The sequence below is a fragment of the Folsomia candida genome, unplaced genomic scaffold, assembly GCF_002217175.1.
Source record: "Folsomia candida strain VU population unplaced genomic scaffold, ASM221717v1 Fcan01_Sc057, whole genome shotgun sequence".
Lineage (NCBI taxonomy): Eukaryota > Metazoa > Arthropoda > Collembola > Entomobryomorpha > Isotomidae > Folsomia > Folsomia candida.
In genome coordinates, this window is record NW_019091249.1 from 109708 (window position 1) to 134458 (window position 24751).

The 24751-nt window shown below is 36.4% G+C and overlaps 1 protein-coding gene and 1 long non-coding RNA gene across 2 annotated transcripts; one reads left to right on the forward strand and one right to left on the reverse strand.

Moving 5' to 3' along the window:
* Positions 1-7069: 7069 nt before the first annotated feature.
* On the forward strand, positions 7070-8000 carry LOC110862457. Its single transcript, XM_022111654.2, has 4 exons — positions 7070-7333; positions 7405-7502; positions 7563-7674; positions 7737-8000. The coding sequence occupies exons 1-4, from the start codon at positions 7162-7164 to the stop codon at positions 7946-7948; spliced, it is 594 nt and encodes a 197-aa protein (XP_021967346.1). The 5' UTR covers positions 7070-7161; the 3' UTR covers positions 7949-8000.
* Positions 8001-11123: 3123 nt separating this feature from the next.
* Positions 11124-11667, reverse strand: LOC118433537. The gene is made up of 3 exons (XR_004833430.1): positions 11566-11667; positions 11393-11477; positions 11124-11323 (listed from the first exon to the last, which is right to left on the reverse strand). It is a non-coding gene; the product is annotated as an uncharacterized LOC118433537 (long non-coding RNA).
* Between the last annotated feature and the right edge of the window lie 13084 nt (positions 11668-24751).

The window sequence follows — 24751 nt, forward strand, 5'->3', positions numbered from 1 at the left end:
ATTTGAGATGGGAAAGTAAAATTTTGTATATTTTATCGCAGTGCTTTTTTATCCAGATTAAATAAAATAGACGAAAATCAGCAAATATTGCCTATTGCTCGCGAATGTTTGCCCACATGATTTCATCACAATCCGCTTTGTCATGAAGACAGTTTTTTTTAAGTTTGATACCTGACTTGGTATTCGTGATTTATTTTTAAATTTGCATGTGCAGCTTGAACCGCATGAAACGGGCCCCGGTAAAATAACCGGTGAAAGTCTTTCTCCCTCTACATAGTGAATTGGACGGTATGACTAATTCCGAATTTGCATATGTCAATTAAAACATCGTAATTTAATATTTTACTATTTTAGTCGGTGCCAGGAACAGACAAAGCTTTCGTGTTTATATCTTGCTCCCAATTTCCCATGGTTATTATGCAAATTAGAGAGATGGGTGGGTGAACCACTTCACTTTCTCTCCCTTAGTTTTAGACTCATTTACGAGAACAATTGGGCTTGTGCATCCAACACTTTCCTTGATTTATGACTGGATTCATATGCCCAGTTGACCGTGACGATATTTAAAGAGGAATTACTTAGCAGAGTGATTTTCCATGGTTGAACTGGTAGAGTTTATCCTGCTTTTGGTAACTTCCAAGTGTTTATTTGTAAGATAAACTGCTGATTCTAAATCAATTCCTATGTAGATACAATACATAGGTAGCATTTCAATATGAAATCCATTACCAGAATTAATATTGCACTTGTTCGGAGATACTCTATCAAACGAAAATAAACATTTTCTGGAAACTTTGATTACATCGTAGCTGTGTTTATTCAGTATGGTGAGTTTTCAATCCATTTTACAAGCTCAGGTAATTTAAAGTTGAATTTATGAATTGATAAATATATTATTTTACAAGTCCATTTTCTGAGAATTTATCTCCAAGAAGTCGTCATCAAGGAATTGCAAGTTTCCCAACCCAAAATTCCACTTTGAATGCAACTTTTATGAATTTGAGTTAACAATTTCCTAAACAATTACATATGTAACGTGATAGGATGCTTTTGATTTAAAAAATTATACGATTAAACTTCAAATGCGAACAAAAAATCAAAGCTTTGCGATTACACAGTTCAGAAATGATAACAATCCAAGTTTATGTACGAGTAGTCTAATCTCAATTCCTGCCTAAAAATTATGACATTTCGAATGATACCAATAACAAAACGGGAGTAATATTAATGTGTAGAAATATAAAAGTCTTAATTAAAGTGTGTTATTGTCTTCTCAATTCCTTGCTTATTATTAGTGCTATCATCACGCTGATCTAATGTCCTCCCCCTGTCGTCGTGGAGGCAGTGGTGCGATTACCATCCGAAATGCGTAATCATATTCTTTTTACACCCTCTCGTAACTTTTTATTGTTATTTGTCTCTGCTATTTTTAATGAGGCTTCTTATTTAATTGCGAGCTTAACTTTTTTACCCGGCTCGTTTCTCTTACTTTCATTTTGGCAGTTTCGTCCTAGCAAACATGCTGCCGTTTGGTTTCGGTAGCAAGCTCGAAGTGCCATTTGTTTAAGAAATATTTTAATCTAGGGATCAATTTTGCACCAAAATTTGATGATAAATTCTCACACAAATATTTTTATGTTTACTTAAAGCCCAAGTGCCACTAAGATTAAACGACCAATAATATCTTTATTTTCCAGAGTACTTATTTCTTAAACGTGCTTGCGACATGTCTCGTTCCGTCAAACCCATCGTCGTATCTTTGAAATTATTGCAAGGTCAGAAACTGTCAGATTTTACTCAATTTCGGAAATGAAATGGGGAGCAATTGTTCTTCATCTAATCTTCAAAGCCGGAGATTTGTACAGAATTTCTCCTTTTCATTATCAGGAGGAAAGGGAGATTTCGCATTCTAATCATCGAACGTAGATTCAGTATTAACAACTTATATTCGTGGATTGAATGATAAACTTGAATTCAAATCTCCTGTGAAAGGACATAAATCTAATTTGATATTGAAAAGTCCATCTAAATTGAGATAAACAAGATGGTTTAATTGTTATAATTGACACGAACCAGTCACCACATCGGGTTGGACAAAGCAATAAACTTGCCGTTCATGGGTGATTAAGCCATTATTTAACAATTCATTCAATTCCAAAGTCTCCTTCTCCGAAATAATTATGTCAATATCAAAACAAAACGACGAGTTTTCTAAGTAATGAGTCAGACTAATTATTTTTATTACTCACTTACGCAAATACACGTTAAAATAGAAACACGGTTGCAAAATCATTGTATTAATTACTTTAATCCATTAAGTAATCAGTTGGCTGAAAAGTCAAGTTTTTCAATGCTTTGTGAATATTTTTCCGTTTTCACTGTTCTCCAGAAATGCTCTGCTTCTGAGCAGTTCCACATCGTTGATGTCGCATCTCTTATTCCGGCATGCGAAATGAGTGATTATCTCAATTAGCTTTAATTACTCTGAATTCAGCCTGCTCGCCATGGGGAGCATCTAATATTTGTGAAAGGGAAATGAAGAGCAGTGGTCGTTGGTGGGTCGGATCATCCAGATCTGTCAGGTGTCCAACTGTGGACTTGTGCACGGCCGACTTCTTGTGTGATTTTGTTTGATTGAGCTCCATTGTTCTAATCTCATCCACACACACGTTCCCTGCCTTTGTGGGATTGAGATTTTAAGGTTTTGATGCGTTGTTTGGTGTCTCCCGTGGAGACTCGAGTAGCCAATTTGGGGAAGATAATAAATGTAGAGCAGACGCAGTGCAAACGCTTTCATTGGTTTTGAGGTTCACAATTTTAATAAAATTGAAGTTTAAATACTTGAAGTCAGAATAAAACGAAGAACACTTTAAATTATTTTTTTCGATCGAAAAAAACTATATTTATAAGTGGATGCATATGTTTTTTTCCAGTGACTAGAGTAAGTTTTTATGATGATTTTTTTGTTCTTAAACTTTACTAGGAGATTATGCTGAACTTTTTGTCTACGCAATTAAAACTGGATTTCCTATAAGTTATAGTGTATGAAATCGTATTTGCTTATAATATTCCTAACTGTAAATATAACTTGAGCATCTTTTTTGTGCATAAAGTTTTCATCAAATTACAGAATTTGAATATTTCGCGTGGATGGGTCTCATTGAATCGTAAAAGAACTCGTTCCTTGATTAAGATTGAAATGTTGGTGTAAAAAAGGCATTAAAAACTTGAGCCCTCGTTAATTCCAGTCATAATTAAATAATCCAATTAACACACGGGCTGAACCAAGCCAGAGCACTTCCTTATTTAATGACCCCGATGTTACACTGCACATTTTAAGTTGCTGCATTCGAAATGCGTATACTTGAAATCAGCTCGAATGGAGATAAATGAGTAAAACTCGAAAAAAGACAGTCGAGGTTGTCAATTTACAAAAAAATAAGTCCATGTCAAGCGACATAGATGCAAAAGGGCGACAGACGACGGGGAAAAGGTTGCGCATTACTTTCACTCCAGTAAATTATGGGCACAATACGGTTCATAGGGAATACATAGTTGGGTGCCATGGTAAAAAGTAGAAAAATGAATTAAAGGATAGGAAGCTATACCGTGAGCTACGTATTTACAAACCAGACACTAGTTCAGAAAATACGAAGAAGAAAAGAATAGCTTCTACGGTGCACTTCTGCTTCTAAAAAAATCCGTAATTCAGTTACCCTCTGGTGATGGCAAAGTAATTAAAAAAAACTGTGGTGCTGATAATGACAAAGTAGGGAAAGCACGGACCATAATTAGTCAGGAGGCGCGACACTTTTTTCACGTCCAAATTTTTTACCAAACAGAAACAGGATTCTTTTTAGGGGAAGCTTGACGTGAATTTGTCTGTGCAAGAAACAGTGTTTAGAACTTGGTCGTATGTATATGGGTCTGTACAATATCGAGATGAAGGTGCATTGAGACGGGGGGAAAATGTGAGATAATCGTAAATGCCGAAATTTCGAGTCTCATCAGTTCTCCATTTACAAAGATGGTGAAAAAGTTACTACAATTATTTACGCTACTCGTATTTATTTAGAAAGCATTACATGACGACGACGAGTCCAACCTATGTACGTACTCCATTTCTTGTCTCGTCATCGTCAAATAAAGCAGACAAAACATAATAACGGCAGATAATCTGCGTCTACTGACTGGACAATCGGATGAGGTTTGTAAATGAAGTGTCAACACAAGATGTGTCTGTGAATAAAAAGTCTACAAAAATGAGATAATGCAACTACATACGTACATATTCCTCAGTGTCATGCTGAGCTTGATTTTATTTGTATGTTTGGCGTGATGCTGACCAGACGAGAGATGATAAAAAATGATAAAAAACTCGACGTGTACGTATGTACATAAGGGGCCGACAGCAGAGTCATGCTGGGATTAAGAGTAAATTAAAGGAACATGTTTCCGATTTGGGGGGATTTGAGGGATCACTTTTTTGTCCGGACTTATACACACAGAAAAAAGTGGAGGAAAAAATAGTTGGATGGAGTAATGAGATACAACAGAAGAGGATCAGAAGGATAGCTTTACGTAATGTGTACATGAGTGGCAAGGTTGTGCAAGCATGTTCTTTTTACTCGATACCAGATCAGTTATGCTTTGTTAGTCAACAGTTATAATTCACTCTCCCTTTGACCATTTCGTACGACTTCTTTGTGATCAGGAATGACCGATCAGATTTCCATCCATCGGGACATCTGGACACCCACTTGGATCGTTTTGATGGCATTTGGAATCGATCTGCGGCTTTTTTGGGGAATATGACGTATAGATAATTGGTACTTGAAAGGGACACAAATTAGATGAGTTTGTACATCGAAGGTTTTTTATCATTGATTTGGGGTAGATGAATTTCCAAAGTGGTGAGCCAAATTACAAATCAAGCTGATTTCAAGTTTTGTAAATTCAATTGGTCAACTCATACCACTTACGATACTTAACTTAAACATGATTTTAATATTTATGTACTTAAAATTTCGTACATACACAAGGAAAATATTACCTTAAAAAAGTTTCATAAGTTAGGACTGACTTACGGAAATTGACGTGAATTACCCCAAAATATAAAATTTGTAATATATTAAAACAGGTAATTCTACTAACTTTATTTCTCTACAGATTTGCGTTGTTTCTTTATGAATTTCTTGGACAAGTGGAATGCCTGGAAGATTAAATCTCTGCAGGAGGAAAATTGTATAATGCACGAACAAATATTGACCTTCCTTGATGTGAGATACTCTGAAGAGGAATTACATTATCCTCAGTACACACTGGTCAGCCAGTGGACTGGACATTAGTTAATCCTAAAATTAATAAAGCACTTCTCTTATGCTCTCTGACCAAGCAAATACGTTGGAAGGACATTTTAGTGGAGAACAATAGGTGAAGTGCATCCAGACTGCTTCCACCTCATCGCTAGTCTCCCATTTCACTTTAATATTAAATTTCTAGTGGTGTTTCTTCGGTCGCAATCAAACCATGGATGTGACGCTATTCAAATTCACGACCGAGTTGGCCGGTGACCATCCAACTAGAGATAAGTAAGAGGATGATTGCGGAAGAGATGACAAATAAATAAATAATGGGATCATTTTCAAATCATGTCCACACACCACTTCAAACCGACTTCATGTCCGATTTCATTTAGAAGACGGCACTACGAACCGTTATGAAAATTCTTGTACTTTGATTTAATATTCAATATCTCGCCATTATCATGATCAAAACCATTATTTCATTCGGTAAATAAATTCCATGCACTGATAAGTAGACACTAGCGCAGATATTATAGATTTTGATGTAAATACATACATACATTCCCGCATGGAGTGTTTCATCTTTAAATAATAATCTAGATTCAATTCATAGCCCAAATCTGTATAAATAGGATCGGGCAACTGGACATACATAAACATATTACGGCGTAAGTAATGTAATCTCTCCTCTCATGAGATTCTGAAGTATTTATTTCTGGAATTATTTTATTGCCGTCGGAATCATCGACACCCCAGGTTCTGGACTTTGGGGGATGCTTTTGGTCAAGTAATCCTGTCCACTCGACTGCCTCTCAATAATAATCAGAGCAATAATTCCTGTCACGTTAGAGTCCGTCGTGGTGACACAAGCCGAATCTATTGTTGAAATGAGGGAGGCTGTGTCGGGGGCACAATTTACAACCGAGTTCTCATTGTTGCATTTCTCGGTGTAATTCAATAAATCGGACTAAAGTGTAAAATGTTACGCTTGATATATTGTGCGGATGGCGATCGGATCTGGGTGGACGGGATATAAAAATTTACAACTTGTATTCAATCCTGGAACGGACATTGTAGTTTTCCGATTCAGTTGGCTAATTTTTTTATTGGGAAAGTTTGCAAGTTATGATTTAGGAATTAGTTTTTGGAGTGGTTTATGATCTATTCTTAAGAGGATGGTGACGCCCCGGTGGGGTTTTTCAGGTTTTTGGATGCGAAAGTTTGAAGTCTGATCTATGTGTGTGTGTATTTGTGTTTTGTTCCGGGATGAATTGGCCATACATTTGTACATATGTATCGTATACATAAGGCCATATTATCTATATATATGTATGTATACAGTGTGAAGATTTTGACTCGCGAGATATTTCTCCAATGATGACAAATAGTAATAAGTTATATAATTACACATAAACAACAAAATTGATAATCAGCCAATTTAAACAAACATTGCAACCATTACGCAACTGTGATCACCTTTCAATCAAATCGAGTATGTGAAGTCATGTCCATTTGCAGAATAATTGCTTACTTATTTGAGGCGTAATTGGTATTTCCATTTCAAAATTCAAGTATAGTGAGAGTAGGAATGTAAATATGTACGAGTTGTTATTAAACGATGTGTTTATATACATAAAATAGATACAGCATATAAATAAATACGTGCATACATACTTACATATTTGACGCGAATGACACTTCAATACTTCAACACGTGTATCACGTACGCGAAAATGTGTCTACTTATGACTATGTTACTGGTCAGAAAAAGTAGTGACGATTACCATGACGGTAATATGTTGGAATTTTAACCCCAGATTAGATTTCTTCTCCCATATAAATAAACGATTTTTCAATGAAGAACATACATAGACAATCCCATTGCCTTCACTCTTCAATATTTTTTACCAGAAGAAAGAAAGCAGGCACAATGGCGAACATTGTAACCGTCCTTTTCTTTGCGGTGGTGACAATTTTGCAGATGCAAACTACCATTGCGGACCCAATTAAGCTTCACCCCAAAAATGGTATGTGATACGGAATTATAAATTATAAGAAAATAAATTTTACGAAATTGTATAAATTTCTGATTGTACAGAAACTGGGCCGCTTTCTCCTGAAATGTTCTTACTTCATCCACGCCTCGCTTGGTTGGGCAAAACTAACGGAAGAAACTATTACATTGAAAGGACATTTGTAAGGTATCAAAATTACGAGTTTAGTCGTAGATTGATAATTTGAAACTTTTGGTTTCAGAGTAAATGGGCAGATGCGAATAAAGGTTGTCAAGAAATGGGGATGGAATTAGCACAATTTCGTTTCCAAAGTGAATTGGATTTCGTCCAAGCGGCAACTACACCCGATGACAGTAGGTTTATTTATAATATTTTCATAATTTTTGGAAATTTACTAAATGTTTTTTTTTCTTAGATGGTGCCTGGTGTGGCGGATTAAGTGTGACTTCTCGCACAATTTTCCAATATGGAAGTGGAGAAATGCTTCCTGCTTTTGACGTAGGATTTCAAACCCAGCTAGGATTAGTTGTACAAAGAGGAAACCCGTCCGCCTGCTTGTCAACAAGACCTGCAAGTCTTCACTCCACCCTCAACAATTATGTCGGCTACTACTTTTGCCACATTTAAATTCATTTTCGAAACCTTATTCTTCAAAATATAACGTATTTATTTGCATCAATTGACGTCCTTATTTTCATTTTATCTATCCGTTGGAAATCAACTTTCACTTTCACTTTCCTTAGCATTTGTTTCTTATGTACACGGTTTTAGTGGTGTACTCGGTTTCATTCCTACATTAACTGACGCAACGTATCCCAACGACTCTCGGTGACATTTGGAATGAATGAAAAGATCTCGTTGTCATAAAACCTGCTTGGATTTAGAGGAGAGGAAATGAGGGGCAGTTACGTTGCTTCGTACCATCAAGGTTTTTTACTTTCATTTAAGCCGAGTAGGCGACATTTTCTTTATTTTCACTTTCTTCGAAGGAAGCTCATTCACTTGTGGATTAAGTTACACAAGTTTCATGTCTTTTTTGTCAACCCTCCTGGGGTTCCAGGTTTAGCCTAATTTTACGACCCTGCCTTTGTCGTGTAAATAAGTTTGAAAAGTGAAATGAGAGGCAGCTCCACTGATTCATGCCTACATCGGAAATGGACAAGTTTACTTCCTCTGGACATTTCGACACTTTGGAGAAATGGGAGCTCATTTCTGTAATGGTTTCGCCATTGTTGGTCATTCTTCTCCTGCTGAGTCCAGATGAGGTCAAGTAATGTCAAGTAAATGATTATTACTCTGACCGGATTTATTTGACTCGGGCTCGGCTCAGAATTTTTTGGGGAGGGATACAACAAACTTATCGTTTGAATGACGTGGATATAAAATTTGATCGAAAGTTAGTTGCATTATAAAAATATTTGGATATTTCTATATAAATATTTCTCAATACCGCATAAATCATGAAGTTTAAATATCATGAACGGCTACATACGTAGAAAATCGTTTGAAATAACCGACTTTAATGTTTATAGCTTGACTTACATAAATTCGCAGCATGTTAATATACTTTTTAGCGATTTTGGAGAAAATTTTAGCTCAATTTCAGCCATCCTACAATTCTCTACTGGTTTACTATTTAGTGAAAGACTTCCATCCCATCATGAAAAATGCACACTTCGATATAAATTCCCTCAGGTGGAATTTAACGTAAAAAACACCTTTGCAAATTGGATCCGCACTCGAAATGAAAGGCGAGTAAACTGTATTTTATTTTTATTTTATTCAACTCTACTCTAACTGATGATACATGTATTGGGCTCAATTTGGTCACGTAAGAGGGATGCTGAGCAGGAGTAGTTTATGGGATTCTGATGGATGGAATCCTGCATTTCAAATGAGGCAGCGCAACCCTCCAAAGCGTAAGTATTTAGAATGAGTAAAGAACGAAATTGGATTACAGATGTGACCGGTCAGTGAATAAGCTTGTCGAAATTGACTCAATTTCAGCTGCAGTACTATCATCGCCAGCAACGTGATATTTATGCATTAGATGAGTAGAAATATCAGTGGTGAGACTTTTTTGGTGGATTGAGTAGATTTGAGACCTGAGGAGGGTTGACCAACCAAAACAATTCAATTCAATTGCATCAACTTTATTTACTCGGAAAGAATATAAGCTCCAACGTCACTGATACCCATTTGTATCCAGCCAATCCCCACAATGCGCCTAACACGATCACATTGTCTGCGGACAATTGAGAAGAGGTTTTGACATAAAAATAAAATAAACTTGTAAAAAAGAGTCAGGGGACTTCGGTTGAAGTTAAGTCGATCTGTTGTAGCTACACAGATTTATTGTGCAACTTGTATTATGCAGCCAAAAATCTTTGAGAGCATATCCTATCGTCCTTGCACTTTCTTGCAATTTCCATTGAAAATTTATCTTTCGCAGTTAAAAAATGAAGACAACAACTACATATGCAAGATATGTTTGGGGATCTCTTATGTACAAGTTAAGCTACAACCCTGAAAAATTTTTGTAAAAAAATATTACCTATATAAATTACTACTCACTTAAGAAATTTAGCTTAAATTTCGGGAGCAACTTTCTTTCCACTATATACTTGTACTAGTAAATACATATTACAAAGTGATAATATATATGTATGTACCAACTTGATTTTAGCGTACCCTTATGAATACAATGTAAATATAGTGGGAACAATTAAGATGTAACTCTGCGTGTTTTTTGTGACATCCAGCCTACAGGAACCCATCCATTTATACTCTTAGACAAGTGTCAATATTCCCATGCACCATAAAAGTACATAAAACCAAAAAAAAACTCGTGATTTCCACTCTACACTGATTCATCATTTCTTGTGAAAAGGAACAGCTTTTCCGGTCCATGCGACAGAAAAATCCCATCAGCTTTTCCCTACTACTGGATGTTTGCAACGTTGCGATGATTACTTACTGCTACCGAGTGAAATAAGTAGGAAGGAGAAAGTCTGGCCGTGGTGATGGATCGTGGTAATGATGCATTGGTCTTGACCATGCATTGTGGTGCGCTTAGTGAGGCACGACTGACAATGAGAGAGTCGTGTCATATCCGGAAGTGACACGATAAGGTTGAATTAACTTTCATTCGCTTGCTACATATTCCGGCATGCAGGTCATTGTCAAACTTGTGCGGTGATATTGATGGAACTTGAAACAACGGGACAGTTTTTTTAACTTCACATTTTCGTTAGGAATGATAGATTAATGAAACATGAAATCAATGGACAGATTGATTGGATTGAAACCCAGGAAATGACAATGAATGAATTTCAACTTGATTTTTTGTAAGAAAGTGAATTTGTCAACTAAAATTTTCAGGTCATAATTTCAGCTTGATTAATTATGAGAAGATATTACTTTATCATCTTATATTACTTTAGCATCGCAGATTTTCTGGATTGATGCGAAATTGTAGATGGGAAAATATTTACATTCGTCTGCACAAGGTGAATATGAAATGTCATAAATTGTTTCTGACAGGATGCCTTCATCCTAAACATTTTCCAACGATTGCGTAAATGCAAAAGTATTCGTGTTAAGTATTATTGATGTTTAAGGAACTTTGTCTCATTTTTACAGATAATTTAAAAGCTGTAGTTAATTTATTACGAATTACGATCAATTATAAGTAATTGTAGACAAAATGCAGCACCATTCAGTGTGTGCATATATATTCACTTTATTATGCAGTTTTGCATACAGAGAAATCAAATCAGCATTAAAAGAGCAGTTGTATCTAATATGTCATATGTGCTTCTTCCACTTTTTATATATTTTAATACTTACTCTACAATATATGTACATTTGACCAGGATTTATGTACAAGGTGGGTCCAAAGTTTAACACACATGTAAAAAAATTTTACCTTAAAATAAATTATTGATTGAAATTTAAGTTAAAATCACATTGGATGAGGATGGGGTAAATTTGCGTAATAATCTGTTGAGTTCGAAATAAAATAATATATCACTAATTTTGTGTAATTAATTTTCAGTAGTTTGCACTCACGTTTGCTTGGATCATCTTATTTCCTCCCAGCATCCCGTTCCTCCTGTTGTTTTGGATATTATTTCGATTGAAATATTTATACCCACTGCATTCATCAAATAAGAAAATTTAAAATTCTTAAAAATTCAAAATTGTAAAGAAAGTTTATAATTGAATTCTCATCAACTTATTACCTAAATTGGTCAAATTTGTAATGACTAGAAGTTTGCAGTATAAACTTTCCCGTTGTTGGACTGTACGTACATCTTTGCTGCATTTCTAGCGAAATGGTCAACTAAAGAATTAATTAACGCAAATATGTAAATATATATTATTATATATACACATTTGCAAAATTTAACGACTCACAAAAAATGTTAGATGTGTACCTGATTGGGTCAACTGAATTTCATGTCCGCTCGAGAAACAAAGTTGTGACTTATCGTAGAGTTTAATTTATTATGTTGGTGAATGTTATATTTTTTGGACTACGAATACTATTTTAATGTAGAAGTTAAGCAGCTAAATGTAAAGATCTCACATTTTATTGCATCCGTAATGAGCAAATTGAGTGCTTAATATGTTGACGTTGTCTTGCGTCATTTCCATTATTCAGTGTTATTTTTGTATATGGATATATGCTTTTAAGTTATTATTCCTGAACGGCAATTTAGATATACCTATGTATGTATGTGACACAATCACTATTATTATCACTATTATTATTAGGAATTATTACTAAATTGTGTTTGTTCTAATTATTTAGCAATGCTTATTTTGTTATTTAATAGTTAACTTCAGTATTTCGAAAAGCGCCGACCTTGATGAAATAAATAGTTTTAATTATTTGGTATCAATTCAGATCATGACAAGCTTAATATTTTACTGCATGTTTAATGTGAATGTAAATGTATGTTTAATATTAAAACTTTGTTAATTCTGCATCATTGGCTGACTTAATTTTCGATTTGTGTAACACAATTAATAATCTCGCAAGTAGCACGAGTGGAAATAAATTTATGAAATAAATAAAGAGATTTCTGACTTTACTAACATCAAGTGAAAGCTAGGAGAAAGTGAAAAATATTGGTTTACTTTGGGTTCAGACTGGTGAATCTGCAGAGTGTGCAATCTGGTCATGATTGTGACGCCGTGCCCCCGGCACCCACGGTATTTCACGACATATCCCACCTTCCGGAATTTCTCGTCTCGGTATTATGTCCCCCATTTCGACGTGGCTACGCAGCATAGGGCCCACTCCACGACTACGTCTCATCCAAGGCCAGCCTCTCATCCATGGTGCAGGTCCAAGGTTCCAAACTCAAACTTACAGATTGGAATGTTAAGGATTTGTCGTCTAGCAGCTTTGTAATCGTATGGGACAATTTCTCTGCAGTGATTTTCTGAACCACCTCGGTTTATTTGATCAGGATCTTGAAATTCATGCACGTTAGCATCTCCCAAGACGTCTACTCGCTGATCTCGTTCCGCGTTATCATCTCCAACTTGCTCGGCGTCTCCTTCTGGATGGAAAACCTTTGGCACACCTCTGCTCACAAGTGGGATAATTTCTCCGGTCATCGGGGCAACGCGTCGCCACCTCCTCAGTATCATCCTCATACGAGTGCCCAGATATTCGTACATGAAGACTAGGCTAGCCACCGCCATGCATGCAAAATAGAGGAAAAAAGGAACGCGCAGCGTATCCATGGTAACGCCTATCCATTTAGTTTTGTGGTCTGGAGTTACCTTCGGAGTGTAGAGAAAGTGGAAATTTTCCTTTGCAAAGCGATCAATCGTATCAAATCCTTTATTAATTCTGTTGATGGTGCGCCAAGTGGCATTTTGAACGAGACGGCGAAAGTCTCCCAAAAACTGGTAATCTTGTCCATACTTTTGCCAATATTGAAAAATTCCAGACTGGTCCAAACGGCCCAAGGTTCGTCGAATGGTCGGCGTTAGGGGTGATCTCCAGGTCATGATCGCTTTGTGAGCCTTGATCACCACGAGTGGCTCCACTTTCACCGTCACTTTCTCCCCCAAAGCCTTCAGCAGACGGACGTGACTTTCCACACTCATTTTCTTTCCCACGATGGCATACTCTGCTGGGAGTTGATATTTCTCCTCATTCTCCAAATTAAGGGGGCTTGCGTGGGTGCTGTTGATGATGAACATTGCTGTCGTGTCAAAACTGGAATATTCCGGAAATTTAATGTAGTCCCAGAAATCCTTGATTTTATACGTAACTTTGAATTGTTTCATTTTTTCGAGCTCAGTACGCTTTTCCAACTCTAATTTGAGATGCTGGGCGTCTTCGGGGGTACTGACGATGGGAAATTTTGCATCGATTAGTTCCAACAAGCCGGTCGGGTAGGAGGGGATTGGTTTGAGAGAGAGAGAACTATAGAGCTCTCCCTCGTAGAAATTCTTGATGAAGAAGGTAGTGACGAAGACCAGGGCCAGAAGGGGGGCGCCACGCCAGAACGGGCGAAATAGACGGCGCGAGTAGTCGGCACTACTTTGTCCGAGAAATAGAAAGAAGGAAAAGAGGAAAACTTTAAGAGTAAAAAGAAGGTCTCGGTTATCGGACATTAGGAGAAGTTTAAAGGTCACGACAATTCCGAGGACGGAGCAGACAACCAGGATCCAGGTCATAGTGTCGAATGGAGCGAATAATGCACCTGCGCCCGCCGTTTGGACTGGGTCGTTAGCAATTAGCGTGATGACATAGGTGTCCATGACGGACCCGTATGGATGGACGTAGGCATCGAAATATGCAGTTTTATTGTTCCGATAATCTATAACATCATCAACCATGTACGTGTATGTGATGCGATTTGCTACCTGGGCTGGCTTCTTAGGATCTTGAAATGGTAACTTCGAGTTATGTTGTTCCCTAAGGAGAAAATTTAAACAAATTTCGTGAGGCTTGATGTCCTTCTTGTTCCAGTTCTTATCCCCTCCCTCGTCCAAGTAAGAAATCCAAGTTATATTGGAACAAATATCGCTTCCCGAGTCAGGAATGTCTCTGTCGTATCCCAACATGTCGATATATGATTCTTCAAAATTTTTGGTGTCATCAATCCACATTTTTTTAATCTGTTCTTCGGTGTAAATATTTTTGCCATTCTCATTGAAGAGTGGTGTAAAGAGTTTCTCAGGCGTATGCATTAGATGTGCCAAGTATGGTTGACCTTGATGGATTAAGAAAATCTGAGATGTAAGAATCCAATCGGTAAGACGAAGTTGGTCTAAAAAGCTCGTCATGTCTTCTAGCAGCAGTTCCAAGTGTATAATCAAGTAGGTTGGATCCAATCGTTTTTCTTGGATTCGCCATTGTAACCTATGTATTGACCAAAGTAGGCCCTCGTAGTCTGTCGATGGGTAGGGATACAAAACGACGGCTGATTTAAGGATGAATTTGGACAAACGATGCTTCGAATTTGCCGGGTTGTTTGCTTTGTTGCTTGTTCCATCGTTGGTGCCTTTTTTGTTAGTTTTTTTAATTGATGTCCCATTGTTGATAATCACTTGAAGAATTTGTCTGAAATTACCAATCGAAATCTTCATATTTATAAACAATACGCCTGTTGCAAAACTTTAATTTTTAATCATGCTTTATTTAAGAGATAACAAAAAATTTCGATTAAGAACCGTCTTTCTTCGTATATAGGCAAAATGTATTGCTTATTTACACTTACACATTAAATTTAAATCTACCATAATAATGAAAAGACAACCAGACAGATATATATGTATATATGCATGTCTAACTTACAATGGAGGTCTCCCAACGTATGCTCACAGATTTGGACGAAATTAGTGTCAATCGATCACAAACATAATTAGTATGCAATTTGCAAATGGAACTACCTGCCAATGCGCAGGTTTGGCGGAGATATTTGCATAAAAAGAGGAGAAAACGCACCAAACGGCTGGCATATTTTTCATTTTCCAAATTTCCTGCGCATTTCTTCTGCTTTTTATGCAAATATCTCCGCCAAACCTGCGCATTGGCAGGTAGTTCCATTTGCAAATTGCATACTAATTATATTTGTGATCGATTGACACTAGTTTGGTCCAAATCTGTGAGAATACGTTGGGAGACCTCCATTGTTAGCCACCGCTCGTGTGAGTCAGACTCTTAACTGTTAAACTGAATTTATTTGCATATACAAAGTTACAATTAAAGCACAGCGTCTAGTATGACTGGTTTGTGACTAGTTTTCAAGAAAGATTAGAAAATTTATTATTCTCACCTTTCGAACTCAGCAATCTCATCCCAATACTTGTCGAGCAACGTAATTTGACAATCCATTGAAGTCATATAAGTCCCATGCTTGACCAAATCCTCGTCAAATTCTGCATAAATTGTTAACGGGTCCCAGTTATCCAACAACTTTGCCACTGGGGATGGACATGGGTTTGTTTCTGTGTGATTAATTTTAATAAAAATATAAACAGCTACGAAGAAAAAAATTCTAAAGTTCCCCATCAATAACTTTCGCGATTTTTTAGTTTATGTAAGAGAAAAACAGACACTGAAAGTGATGGAAAATGCTCTGCTATTGGGTCTGATCAAGTGACTAAATCTTTACTCGCACAATGCATGTATGCTGGACAAGCAAATAGTGATATGAAGACTTGGTTTTTGCTTTGCATGCAAAATTGTATACACCTTATATGTATGTAAGGTATGCCCAGGAATGAATGACGTAAAATTTTGATGCACTACAGTACGTAAGATTCACAAGTCTCAAAATTGCACGAGAGTAAATTTTGTGCCGAATTTAATTGCCAAGAAGGATCTGAAAACTGAAACTCAAAATTCCAAACCGTTCCAAAATGAGGTGAAAAACTTCAGACCAACTCGCAAAACGTATCAGATACTAACTGCGAAAATAGCTGTGCGCGTTCCGGGAGATCGACATACAGCCGTTTTAAAGAGAAGGAATTCATCAAAGCTCAATTTATAGAGTTTTAGAAAGGTACGAGGCAAGGGAGAATGCAGATTTAAAAAACCAGAATGTTGACCAACGGGTATAATGACCCCCAAAGTCATCGCTTTAGAAAAGAACCTAAAAGTGCCGGTACGAAATTTAGGGCCAAAAATGAAGCTCGTCAAACGAACAAACCATTTAATTAAAGCTGGCATCAAATTCATTAGTCACAATTGCACCAAAATACCGCAAGGGCCAGGAGAAAAGAGCAAAGACCAACGGCCGGAAGATTGCTCAAAAACATCTCGAGTCGGACCGCAGACCATACATGTTGCTCCTCCCATACAATGCGATACACTATCATAATCTCCAAAATGACTTCACTAGAATAAAGTACAACTATCCCCCTTCTAAGAAAACTTTTCCTTCAAAATTAGAAAATAAATCTAAACAAAAATATTCCGCCCGGCTGTAAGCGAGTTAACATCTAATTAAGATAGGGGAATTGAAAATCGTTCCAAAATTTGCCCCACACAAGACCTATTGAAGAATTTTTGTCTTTATCCAGTAAAGAATATCATAGTCGAAAAATGTCAGTCAATAATTTTAATTTATTTCACCCTATGTGGTCAAGAATCTCAAAAAATTAGCTCAAAACCAGCGTCCGACAAAATATTCTCCAAATCAAGACAATTGGGGTGTGCAATTCGTTTATAGCGAAAAATACTTAGGTAAATAGATAAGCTTCAACTACGCAAAGCTTGATTCAAACTGCTTTATCAGTTCATTTTTTGCAGAAACTTTTGCATCCACCACTTTCATTCCTGGACACACCTTGGATGTCACGAATACATTTGATGATAGAATCATGTTTGCTACTAGCATTACCTTAAGCCAATGCTGGTATTCAATGCTTTTCCCTTCTGCCCAATAGTTATGTTTTTACGAAAATTCTATTGTGATTAAATTTGATGCTTCGGTCGCATTTACAAGACCGACAGGATAATTAAGTGGTGCTAGCACTTGAAAATAACAAACAGTGATATTTGCATCCGATCGAAGAATATGCTAAAATGTATGTATTTATGAGTACGTTTGGTTCCTTTTCAATTCTAAAATAATGGTTCGCTATGTTGTTATGTATATTTCTTGTTAAGCACATTGTTATTTTTGTTTGTTTTAGTTTGTCTCCTTTCAATTTGTCAGGTAAGAATTTTTTCTGCTTTAACTTATGTATTAGGTATCGATATGTACAGATGTATTTTGTACCTACTTCACTAATGCAGAACTCCATGATTTCACTGTCTTATCACAGTGAAATTATGAATCATTGGTATGTACATCCATTGAAAATATTCACGATATATTGGTATGTACATATCGTCGGACTAACTCTAAAACCACTTAAGTGCATTCCCTTCTTAATTCAAAATCCACCTATGTGCAGTCAGTAGTTAATTCTAAATCCACCTAAGTGCACAAGAAAAACGAGGAAAAAGACCTAACTGCAATTCCAAAATTATACAGAGTTTATTAATTATGCAAATCATACTATGAGCTGTAATATGAAAGTTTTTGGCAGATGAGGCTAGTGATGCGAAAACGTTCGAAATTTAAAAACCACAGGTTCAGGGGGTGTGGTGCTTGCGCCTAAATTAAGCTTAATATAGACTATCTAGCATGTAATATGTCTTTTTTCAACCAAAAGAACCCCAATGAAATATTCGAAATTTAAAACCACACCCTCAATGGGTGTGGTTCTTGGCCGCTAAATTAAGTTTCATAAATTCATGGCATAGCATATTTAATTGTACTGACAAAGTATAAATCGGATTAGAAACATCCGTAAAATTAAATAGCATGCTTCTGGGCACACCCCCTAAAGATTTTGTTTCACAGTTTTTAATATCCTGAACCGTTCATCTAATTCAGATAGAAAAATATAGATTATATGGTTGATAGTCTTTATTAAGCTAAACTTAGGCGCCGAGAACCACACCCCCTGAGGGAGTGAATTTTTAATTTATCCCGTTGTTAGAATTTCCTTATGGGACTGAAAAAAGATAGGTTACCAGCCAGGTCTTTTTTAAGTTTAAAATAGGCGCAAGAACCACACCCCCTGAACCTGTGGTTTTTAAATTTCGAACGTTTTCGCATCACTAGCCTCATCTGCCAAAAACTTTCATATTACAGCTCATAGTATGATTGGCATAATTAATAAACTCTGTATAATTTTGGAATTGCAGTTAGGTCTTTTTCCTCGTTTTTCTTGTGCACTTAGGTGGATTTAGAATTAACTACTGACTGCACTTAGGTGGATTTCGAATTAAGAAGGGAATGCACTTACGTGGTTTTAGAATTAGTCCGACGATATGTATATAAGAACTATAAATTTTTGTGTTTGTGTACATTAAGATTTTTAATAATTAACCACAATACTTATGTATCCTTAAAACTCATTAGGCCAAAATTCCTTACATCTTAATTGAATATGGGGTTGGATATCATTACGAAGCATCATATTCTTATCATATTTTTTCAGCACATAGTTGGAGGATGTCGCTCGGTCCATGTCTCCCAGTTTGCTTGAAAATGATTGTCACAATGGGCATGACAATTGGGAAAATTATACTCTTTATGCGGAGGTAGGCATTTACTTTCCTTCCCTTTCTGGCATTTCTTCCGACAGTTCTCAAAGGTAATCTGGGAATATAGGTAAGCACAGAAATTTACAAATCCTCTCTACTAGGTTTGTAGAAAAAAATTTGGGTAGTTTACCTTCCCTTCGTCTACTTCTGCACCTAGCAATGTGTGAACATGAAGAAGCAGCACAAGAAACCACAAAAATTGGATGTTCATCTATTAAAATAAATATAATTAACCGCAAAGTATAAACGAGATCATGATACGAGGTAAAGGTTTCCTCACTTTTTATATTCCTGAAAGAAGAACTTTATGAACTAAAAAAATATGCAAGTTGTGGAAATGAGCAGTGGAGTTGAAGTGGTCGATACTTCATATCACGCAATGGGACCATATCCCTGAATTCTTGCACAATTGAATAATAAACCAGGCACAAAATTTATGAGGTAGTCTTTGTTCCAAAGCTTATAAAGTTGAAAATAACATGCAGCGTGAAGCTAAAAATGTCAGGAAGTTCAAGTACACAATGGGTAACTTAAGCTATTAACTAAAGCTTATTGACGCTATTTGAATGAAGTGATTAAACCAACAAATCTATCATAAATGACTGAAATATTCGGTTGTTTAATCGTTTTTTGATGAAAAATTGCACATTTGAGAGACCGTTCAATATGCATTTTTTCAAATTTTAAATCCCTGTAAGACAAGAACTTGCAAAATAATCACTACTTAAAAAGAACGAAGTATGTACTCCTCATTTGGTAATTTAAACTTGTGTCATAAGTGCCGAATGGATTGTATAAATTATTTCTTTATAATTGAAGCAATAAATTTGCAAGCTTTTGTTCGGTACTAATCCTGAGTTTGTTACTATTTCAGAAATCTTGTGGACGTAGATTATCTACATGTGTCAAACATATGCTTAATGGTAAAATTAACTAGCTGGGTCAACCAGAAATATAAACCATAATTATCCGTACTTTGAAACAGGTAGTGGTTGACTCCATGTATGCAACCTTCATTATATAAAATTTATATCTAATGAAGAGTGCTAATAAATTTCAACGCTGATAAACATTATTTATATGTAGTTAAAATTTATTACCTACCGAAGAAATCAAATGGAATTACGCTGGACCTTTATACCAAATAGAAATTTCAGTAGTTTGCATATTTGGACCTCAGCTTGTTCTATTTAAGTTTATCATGTACGTATGTATTTACATATCATCATTGACGCAGCCGAAAGAGCCACCTCCTATTCCGACAACATTGGTTATAGCTCCTTTGGCAGCTTCAACGACAATATGCATGTATGTGCATGCATGTTTAAATGGTCTCTATATCTCAAGATTAACAAAAACTGCAATCAGCTAAGAAAATGTGCATATCATTTAGATTAGTTTGATAAACTAAAATTCTCCAGCCTTCATCCTACGTGTCGACAGAAGCGATATTAAGTGTGCATTTTTTGTGAACAGAATTCTTCTGCCTGGGTTAAATTCAGGGGGATATTTGCTCAAAATGAGCTTTTGAGAGAACGCGGTGAGGCAGGTGCTTTTCCCAAAACCGTCGAAACTTTAAGTAACATGCAAATTATAACGTCAATTTTGAAAGATCGCTGGATTAAATTGTGGATCATCTTTCGCAAACAAATTATGTAAAATCTCAAAGTTAACTTATGCAATTATGTAGGTCACCTACTTACATTAAACATTAAACCGCACGTATGCTGGAGAATATTCTACACATAAATTTAATGCTTATTTTGAAATGCAGATTTTGACGTTTGTTAAATTTGTTTGAATCGATTTTGGGAGAAACATTTAAGACAAACGAGAAACATTTAAGTCAATGGTAGTGAAGTAAGCAAATTATGAGATGATCAATTCGATTTATATACAAGAAAGGAAAATAGTTACTGTTTCAGAGGAGGGATCTTCCAGCGTTAACAACTTAGCCAAGGAAATTCTCCTAAGTCCTTACTTACTAAGGGTGACAAAGAGACGACATGGTTGGCTGGCAAAACAGCAAGTCACTGAGTCACTGACAAATACTAATTAAGGAAACTGGAATTGTGAGTTCAAATCCATTTTACGACAAGTTGCAAGTTATTCCGTCGGGCAGAAATATGACTGACATTCACACGAATACGAAAATGGGTGCAGAAATATAAAAGTCTTAATTAAAATCTGTCCTTGTCTTCCTGATCCCTGTTTATTATCAGGGTTATCATCGCTGTAATCTTACCCTGGCTCGTTGTGGAGGGTGCTGGTTTTGGGAATTGGTACTGTAATCCTTCGAAATGTGTAGCGAATTACGATATTATTCTTTTTACACTCGCCTCGTTAAATTTTACTGTTATTCCTCTCTACCCGTTTTTCATGCCGGTTATTTAATTGCAAGCTTTCCTCGCGTATACTGAAAGTGCGAAAATAATTTATATATTTCTGGCAGCATGGCATTCATATGAGAGCTAACTTCATCTGGGGACAATAAAATTTAGAATTTATGCAAATGTTGGTTTTTAAACACATACATCCAGCATTTTAATCTTAACAAATTTATATGGTTTAAGAAATGTCATAAAATTTACGATAAATGTTTCATATGCGTTCAGTAATTCGTGCACTGTTCTTGATTACGCATCTCCAGGAATTTTTGCAGAGTCACGTTTCAGTTTTGGCAGAGGGGCGATTGTCTCATGTCTCATAATTCACCAACTCTTGATTGCAAATCCACCCCAACTTCTGCTCTGCATGATAGAATCTCTAACTCTACTGAAAATAAAACCGAGTAGGATTCCGCAATATCAGCAGCATTCCACTTCATCTTCATCAAAGTGGGAACCAAATCGAATCTCCTTTTGCACGAAGGGCTGCGTAACGAGATATGTAGCCGGTGGCAATTTGCGAATGCAATTACTCCTTATCTAATCCCCTAAACTAGAGATTTGCACAAAATTTGTCCATTTCATTAACAAAGGGCGACTTTCAGAGATAGCAAATTAACGAGAATTTCGCATTCCAATCGTATTTATGTAATTCGATTCCCACTAAAAACATGTTGATTATGCAACTTGAATTCTAAATCGGCATTCACATTTCGTTTGAAAAGGAATAGAAATTCAATTCTACGTCCAGAATTTCATTCATTTTGGAAATTGCGATAAAGCAGACGTTTTAATTGCTCATTACTCGTCACAAAGCGATCACCACATGAAAGGGGCACAACAATAAATAGAAGAACCGTCACTTTAGGGGGTAGTTAAGCCATTACTCAATGCATCAAGTTTTCCCTCGCTTTTGCCACGACTCCCGTCGTACAAAGTAGTTGTCCCCATCACCAAAATGTGGACAAATAAATTATTTTTATTAATCTCAGGATTTTGAGCTAAGAGAATTCTTTTGACAAATGGCAGAGCGGGGCCACGCGACGCTGGGAATCATTATCTGCCCATTTTGTAAGAAGCTGGGGAATAATTTTGTTAATTACTTGAATCCATTTGGCATAGGTAATCAGTCAGTCGTCTAAAAAGTCAAGTGTTGCACGGGCTGAGGTATTGCACAGCCAAAGAACTTTCTCCTTGATGCCGTATTTTGTTCGTGCATGACTTTGGGAGGGAACCACCGAAGTGGATCAGCTTCCTCTCGTTCCGCCATGTGAAATGAGTGATTATCGCAATTAGCTTTAATTACTCGGGATTCCGGATGCCCACCATGCGGTCTTTGTCTCTTCGCTTCGGAATTATTAAAAATGTCAATGAAAAATTGCGGGTGGTGATGTAGAGATTCCGGAGAAATGGTGAAAGGGGCAAATCAAGAGATTTTTTTGGGAAACGTCGCTGCTTTCTCTTTATTATGAAGTTGAAAAGCTTTATTTCAATGAGCAGCTCAATTGTGGACTTTTGTGCTGGAGTGTCAGCCTAACAATTGTTTGATTGACTCGCATTGTTCTAAGGACAACAGACACACGTTTTTAAGCCATTGTTTGGAATTGTAAGAGTTTTGACGGTTTACTGGCAATCGTGTGTGTGGTGGCATGTGGAGCAGAAATTGGAGGGAATAACTTACACAATTTATAAATCTAAATGTTACACGAGTTCAGGTAAAGAAGGCGTCTGCATTGATTTTTTATCAATAGTTAAATTATGTAAGCGTGTTAGTTACTGGGACATCTTTCGAAGCACAAAAAACTTCATGTATAAAGGCAGATTTCATGTTCACTTAACGTTTTCTTTTCAACATAACAAAAACCATCCACTCATTGAATATGGTTTTTAGTGTTGCTTTTTCTGAAGGCGTAAATTTAACCGATCTATTTTTAAGGTCACCTGTACTTCTGCAGAGATTTAAGTTTCACCTGATCAAAGGAGTTAAAAATCCATGTTGATGATCATTTTTGTTGGGCGAGATGCGAGAATACGAAGGATCATCCCATTGTGGATCAACCCAAAAAATAAGGGTCGATTATAATAAGCACGAGAGGAATACGGTGAAATGAGCCCTTGCTATTCCACCCACCAGCCAAATATCGACCAGTAATTTGGGTGCAGAGGGAGATATAATTATGAGGGATTTCCCCACGTTAAATGTTCAGTGGTTGCATATTGATCGCTTGGTCGTCATTATGCGAACACCTGCATAATTTTTTGTACCCCTCCTGGAGTTGTTCTCCTGTGCAGAAGCATTGACCACTTGTGCCCTCTCGAACCCGAATTTGATAATTAGTCTGATAATTTCGCATTCTGCATGATCGAAAATGGTTGATAAATAATTCATGCATTAACAAAGCAAGGGCATGAAACATGCTGGTCACTGGTCAGACAGATATGCTAGATATGTTAATATAATATTTCGGGTGTTCTCAATCCACCCCAAAAGTATCGAGGAATTACCAGGTGCACGAGTTTTCAGAGGGTAGCGATATGTCTCAACTTGCCTCCAAGTTTCAAGCACTGCTTTGTGTGCATATTCTCATTTCCATAAAATGAATCTCTTAAAAGCTCCGTCCAATAATTCCAACTTTTTTATGGCTATTAGTGAAAAAGTCATGAGTTTAAGTTTGCCAGAAACAAACTCAAAAATACATTCTGTCCAGAATTTAAATACAAATGAAGAAATTCTTTAAAAAACGTGAAACTCTAACCTGTAAAGATTTGGTAAATTGTATTAAATCCTTCATTTGCATTTTTTCACTCGAGTGAATCTGATGACAGAAAAAAGATCTCAAATTGTCAATACGTTTTTTGAGAGGATATTTTAATGAAGATTGAAATGTCGGTGTAAAAAACGCATAAAAAATGCAATCACCCTTAATTTGAGCTCATAATTGAATAATCCAATTAACACCGAGTTAAGCGCTTACCGTATTTTTTTGGATATTTATGCCTATACATTGCCTAAGCATTCAACCATCCATTTTCCAACACAAATAAATTCCCTTTGCTTGTAAATTAAATGAGTGGAACTTTTCACTTTACGGAAAAAGACAGACGGGGATGTCAAGTTACAAAGAATAAGTCAATGCCAGAAAATAAGGAATTGAATGCCACTAGCAAAGTGAGACAGACGAAAAAAGTTGCGCATTACTTCCACTGCAGTTGATACGCTGTGCTTTCTATGAAAAATTCCCAATTCGATTACTGTCTGCCGTTGGGAAAGTAATTAAAAAAGCCAAAACGTGAAGCACACATTTGTAAATATGTCTTGAGGGTGGCAGGCACAAAACGGGGGACGTATGCACACTTCAACCATAACATCAGTAAATGGTACGATTTCTAGTTTCTTGAATGACA

Bases quoted from the DNA above. Each gene is read 5' to 3' on its own strand.
- LOC110862457 (XM_022111654.2), top strand. From the start codon at position 7,162: ATGAAGAACATACATAGACAATCCCATTGCCTTCACTCTTCAATATTT. The intron at 7,334-7,404 runs GTATGTGATACG...CTGATTGTACAG, and splicing joins TAAGCTTCACCCCAAAAATG to AAACTGGGCCGCTTTCTCCT. The intron at 7,503-7,562 runs GTAAGGTATCAA...TTTTGGTTTCAG, and splicing joins ATTACATTGAAAGGACATTT to AGTAAATGGGCAGATGCGAA.